Genomic DNA, 5,597 nt, shown 5'->3' on the forward strand with positions numbered 1-5,597 from the left:
GTTTATATTTTGAAGCCCAATGAGGCAAATCTCTTTGTGATTTTGGGCTATATAAATAAAATTGAATTGAATTGAATTGAATATATATATATCACAAAATAGTTTTATGTCACTGAAAGAAAGCAAGGTTTAGTTTTATGCTAACATGTTTGACTGCGGCTTTCTTACTTTTTATTAACAAGGTTGGGCATTAGCATCATAACAGTTTGTTTAAGCGGTATCAGTCTGGCCTTTTTTGTGTTACAAGCAAGTGTAGGAGTTATTTGAAATATGTTAATGCAGTTAACATCTATCCCTGTTAAACTGTGTTTTTTATGTTATACTAACAAGGTTAGGCGTTAGTGTTGCCAAGTACTTTTTAAGTGAATAAAAGGTTATGAAAAAATAAAAATGTGGGACAACCTGAATATGTTTATTAAATTTGTAAATTTTTTAAAAATGTTTTACCAAAGTATTGGATCAACATTTGGTATCAGCAGATACTCTTAACGTTTGTTTTAATCTGTTTTTTGTGTCTTGCAAGTTTGGATATTATGGTATATACTGTATGCTAAAGCAGTCAGGATGTAGTGCTGTTGGATTGTGTTTAAACGCTATACTAACAAAGTTGTGTGTTAGCATAACATTTCTTTTTGTGGTATCAGTCAGTTTTTTTTATGGGTTTCAAGCAAGTTTGGATGTTATCGTAGATACTCTAATGCAGTTAGCGCGTGTTGGGTTGTGTTATACGAGGTTGAATGTTAGCGTAGTCACAGTATTGTTTGTTTTAGCGGTATTAGCCAACAAGATTTACAGGTATTGCTAACGCTAACGTGACTAGCATGTTAGAAACAAGAATTACTCAGAACACAGTTAACTAAGTCTAACTGACTGACTTATCTCTGACTCTTTAGTCTCTTAATGCAGCTTATGGGTTAGCTCAAAAAAAGACCATTTGTTGGCGTGCGCCCTATAGTGCGGTAAATACGGGAAGGGTTAGCAGCAGACCCTGTACGATCCATGTTCTCGTACCTCTCTGAAAATTTGGCCATGGTTCTGTAGAACTCGGCGAGTCCGCCTGCGTCCTGGGCAGAGAGGAAGTGCTCCTTGGCGCTGTCGAAAAGCTGCAAAATCCAATGTTTACATGAAATAACATCATATCAGGGTGTAAGTATAAACCCAGTTCATCAGTTCAAACAGTTCAAACAGAACCCTCAAAAATATCATTTTGATAGAGAGTTCTGGAATCAGCAGAGGCTAACGTCTATTTGCGTGATATTTGTGCGTTTTACGGCACGTTAAAACTCATTCATACTTTCAGCAATTTCACCAATCTTAGTGTCAAAATGTTCTGGACAATTCTGCTTTTATTTTTGGTATTCATAAACTATAGTTTTTGAAATATTAAGTAAAATATACCCCATAGGAAATGAATGGGAAAGTCTTAACATTTTAAAATTTCAGGCATGTTAGCAACAAGTCTTTAAATATATTCATGGGATATACATTTTAATTTTTATAGTAATTTTCAAAAATTGTGGAGTTTACCTAATATTTCAGCAACATGCTAAAGTTTTTGGCTAATTTCTTATCTACTGAGGTTTTTATGGCTAATTTAGAGTTTAGCTGATGTTTTAGCATCATGCTAACGTTTTTGGCTAATTTAGTTTACAGAAGAATTTTAGCCTATTTTGGAGTTCAGCTAGTAATTAAGCAACAAGCTAGTATTTTTTTTTACTGATTTGGCATCTACTGAGGTTTTTTATGCTGCTTTGGAGTTTAGCTAACATTTTAGTGACACATTAAATATTTATTTTTGTAAATTTTAGCAATTTTACTACAAATTCTTCATGAATTTCAGGGCTCTTTCATATTTCTTTACTGAAATCTCTAGTCTTTTAGCAAATAACTTTAGCATTTTTAGCAAATCCCTTCAACAATTAAAGTAAATTGCGTCACCATTTTCAGCAAAAAGCTTCAGCATCTTTAGCAACTACTAAAAGCATTCACATTATCACAGGTAGTGTAACTTTTCTATTTATCAAGTGTCTTACATCAGACAGTGGATGCAGTTTGTTTTTCCAAACCCAGCTGTCTGCTCATGCTGCTCCATGAAGGAGCCGCGGTGAACGTCCAGATGTCATGACACAACTTCAATACGTTTTATTCTAGTCTCAGTATCAGATCAACGTTGATCCTTCACTCAGGTCGACGATTGGGTCTCTAGTTTAGGAAATTACTGTTCAAATAAAAAAATGTTCTTGTATTTTAGATAATTTTGTCTTCATTCTGGACTGTTTTGGATAAAGTGCGAGCTTCAGATGAGCAGAAAGAATCCAGTTTTAAACAATAATAGCTAAACAGAAATCATTGCTTTACCTGTTTTGCTGAGTCATGCTCGTCTTTACTCAGATACAAGCGCCCCATGTGAAGGTTTGCTCGTCCTTCCAGGGATTCGTCCTTGACTGAAACGAGTAAAAAGACGAGTGGTTGGTTTTATTAACGTTTAATCGTCTGAACGTGAGCAGAGAAATAGAAACTTAGGATTTCCTCCAAATATTTACAGGAAAAAACTATTTGGAAAGTCTTAAGAAAAAAAACAAATGTTGCAGTTCCTTAATTGACCACTGGAGGCAAAGCCTAATTTTTCACCAGAAAAAAAGTTGTTCAGTCCAATAAAACATTATTTGACTTTTTATGTCTTATTTTCTAGGATTTAGTTTTGAAGTCGTCTGCTGTAATATTAGAATTCATGGGTTAACTTAATAAACTCCTCCTGTGCTTTGCCCGCCCACATTTGGAGCATTGTTGAGGTGGGTGGAGCTAACTTCACCCCACCATTAGCCAATCCCAAAGGGTCCTGGCTCCTTCTCGCCTGTTTTTAAGCTCCCCCTACTCCTCTGCTGATCACCTGGATCAGGTGAGTCAGCCAATCAGCAGCCAGGAGACAAAGGAGGAGCCAGAAACCAGACAAGGTTGTTGTTTTTTGGTTTCTGCTCCACCTACTCTTCCTGGCGGTCCGGCAGCTCTCCTGCAGCAGCTTCAGCGCCGTGTCGTGGTCGTCAGCGGCTTCAGCCAGACGCATGTTGGCCTCAGTCAACACTCTGCTGAAGCGGGGCATCAGAGTCTGACTGTTCAATCCCAGCATGCCTTCATCCTCACGCTTCAGGCTCAGCTCCGCCCGCTGCTTCGCCTTCTCCACATCATCTGGAACAGAAGAAACCAGCTGGGATTTTTGTCCTGCAGACTCACAGGGGGAAAGCTCCGCCCACCTGTCTGCAGGTAGAACTCTGCCAGGAAGGCTTGGGCCTCCATGGCCGGGGCGGACGCTGCTCCTTGCTCGCTGTCTGCGCAGCTGTGGTAGAAATGCAGACGCAGCCAGAGGTCCTCTGGAGAGGAGAAGTACTGCGCCAACAGGAGGCGCTGCTGGCACGAGTCCGACCAGGAACCTGCACACCAGAGCAGCGAGCTGAGACCACCTTCACCTTCCGGATGCAGACGCATGATGGACCTGCACCTGCTCGCCCCGCCTCCTCTGCACGGATCAGGCGGAGCTTCAGGGTCTCCAGCTTGTCCCGCTGCTCCTCCAGAAGTGGAGCGGCAGCGGTCGTGAACGCAGCGGCTTTTCTCCGAGTCCGAGCCGCCTGCAGCAGAGAGAAGAGCTCCGAGAAGGACCTGAGAGGAAGAGACGAGATCCAGCTTCATCTGAGGGTCACGACCTTCAGGGGATCTTCAGATGAAGACAAGAGGAAAGGTCACGACCTTCTGCAGGTCTTTAAAAAAAACAAAAATAGAACCAAAAGAACGCTTCTGAATTTTAAAAAAGAAAAGACATGGAAGACAACCTTAAAGATTAAACTTATTTATTTATTAAATCATCAAAAATTAAACATCCAAGTATAAAAATACAAAATTAAATAATAAACATGTTTTGTAAGTTTTTTTGGAAGGATTTTCTTATTTTATTTATTTCTTGTTATGTGAATTTTTTCATACTTGACATCATATTTTGGTCCAGAGTATTTTAATATTTAAAAACGTTTTTGTTTTTGCTTCATTTTGCAGCGTGTGTGTCAACAGTTTTCCACCAGGGGGCGGTGTTGTGTTCCTGAAGTCATTTTCTGACCGACTTTAAAGTAAATTGAGTCCCCATTTTCAGCAAAAACCAACATATTTTAATGTGTTTTCATTTGTTTATTTGTTTGTCTACAAAAGTTTTTCATTAATTTTTGACCAAATTTATTTTAGATTCTGATAAAGAAAAAAGTTTTAAAGGTGTCAATGACAAAATATAAACATTTAAGGCAAATAAAGATTAAAAAAGATGTTTATTAAAGTGAAACTTAAAAAACTTTAATGTGACGAACACAAAGTGTGAACAAAGTTAAGAAAAATCCATGAAAATCTGATCAAAATTTGTGTTTTTTAAATAAATTAATGTCTTTTTGTTGTGTTAAATCCAGATTTGTTTTATTTTTTAGTGTGTTTCGGTTTTTGTCAGGAGGTCAGGAGGTCTCACCTGTGGAGGCCTCGCTGCAGCATCTCCACACACATGTTCTGGACGGGATCAGCTGTCAGACTGAGGAGGAAGAGCAAACATCATCATCATCATCATCTCTCAGATGTTTCTTTGATCTTTAAAAGTGCCGTAAAAGATAATCAAGAAAATAAAATTAAATGTTCTATTTGAGAACAACCTTTAATATCAAACAGAAATGTCTGTTTAAATTAATCAAACCATCCAAACATACTAAAAAAAAAACAAATTTCATCTTCATTCTCCCGTTACCATGGAGACCAGACTCACGCTGTGACCTCCTGCTTGGTGGGGAGCCGAGTCGGTTCCTCTGGAGCTCGTCTGGTTCTGAAGGAGTTCTGGGATCGTTTCATCCTGATGAGCGTCAGTCACATCTCTGCCTGCAGCGCCTCCTCTGGTCAGAACAGGAATCTTTAACACGTTCATTCATTTTCTTTTAATTCAAAGGAAAGTTTCAAACTTTCTTTAAGATATTTTATTTTTTACATTTGAAATCAAATCAAAGATCAATAAAAGCTGAGATACAAAAGAACATAGATATAAAGAAACTAAACAAGTCAAGGAACACGATGAAGATGATCAACTTTACCGGCAATCTAGCAAATAAATCTCAAAAATATAAAAAGAAGACAAACAAAACTACACTGGAAGAAAAATACGCGTTCAAAGTAATCACAAACAATACATGCTTACTAGAATGAGAACAAATTGATTTTAAAAATTAACTAATTTAATTTAACTGATTAAAAAAACTAAATTTACGAACAACTTTGACACAAAAAAAAACATCTATAAACTTAAAAACATTTTCAGGTTAAATCAAATCTTATTTTACAAACCTGCTAGTTTTTAGAGTCCACTTTAAACGAAAAAAAGAAGTTACAAAAGAAAGTACCAGAGGAGAGCCCTAATTTGTGGTCACCATGGCAACGAGAGCTTCCGCGTTCCGACCTATAGTTCCAACACCAGAGGGCGCTGTGGAGGAGTTTCAAACCACACGCTGGAATGACGAGTGGACAAAAAAATATTACAATTTTTTTCAAGTGAAATAAAATAAAAATAAAATAATATATATATATAT

General features: G+C 37.6%; 2 protein-coding genes across 5 annotated transcripts in view; both read right to left on the reverse strand.

Moving 5' to 3' along the window:
* ttc29 (tetratricopeptide repeat domain 29) overlaps nucleotides 1-5,501 on the reverse strand; it is a 7,622-nt gene extending 2,121 nt beyond the window's left edge. Inside the window, exons 1-8 of one of the 4 annotated variants that reach the window (XM_024288129.2) lie at nucleotides 5,356-5,500; nucleotides 4,787-4,949; nucleotides 4,499-4,558; nucleotides 3,497-3,654; nucleotides 3,252-3,428; nucleotides 2,986-3,186; nucleotides 2,359-2,444; nucleotides 1,012-1,103 (exon numbers count right to left, since the gene is read on the reverse strand). In XM_024288129.2, the coding sequence (XP_024143897.1) occupies nucleotides 1,012-1,103; nucleotides 2,359-2,444; nucleotides 2,986-3,186; nucleotides 3,252-3,428; nucleotides 3,497-3,654; nucleotides 4,499-4,558; nucleotides 4,787-4,869 (857 nt within the window). In that variant the 5' untranslated portion in view covers nucleotides 4,870-4,949; nucleotides 5,356-5,500. Of the gene's footprint in view, nucleotides 1-1,011; nucleotides 1,104-2,358; nucleotides 2,445-2,985; nucleotides 3,187-3,251; nucleotides 3,429-3,496; nucleotides 3,655-4,498; nucleotides 4,559-4,786; nucleotides 4,950-5,355 lie in introns of all 4 variants that reach the window. The other 3 variants (XM_024288131.2, XM_024288130.2, XM_024288133.2) reach the window with 3 other exon arrangements.
* LOC112138454 (uromodulin) overlaps nucleotides 1-5,597 on the reverse strand; it is a 368,601-nt gene that overhangs the window by 27,809 nt on the left and 335,195 nt on the right. The gene's annotated exons all lie outside the window — the stretch shown is intronic.

This window comes from Oryzias melastigma, linkage group LG18, assembly GCF_002922805.2.
Source record: "Oryzias melastigma strain HK-1 linkage group LG18, ASM292280v2, whole genome shotgun sequence".
Taxonomy (NCBI): domain Eukaryota; kingdom Metazoa; phylum Chordata; class Actinopteri; order Beloniformes; family Adrianichthyidae; genus Oryzias; species Oryzias melastigma.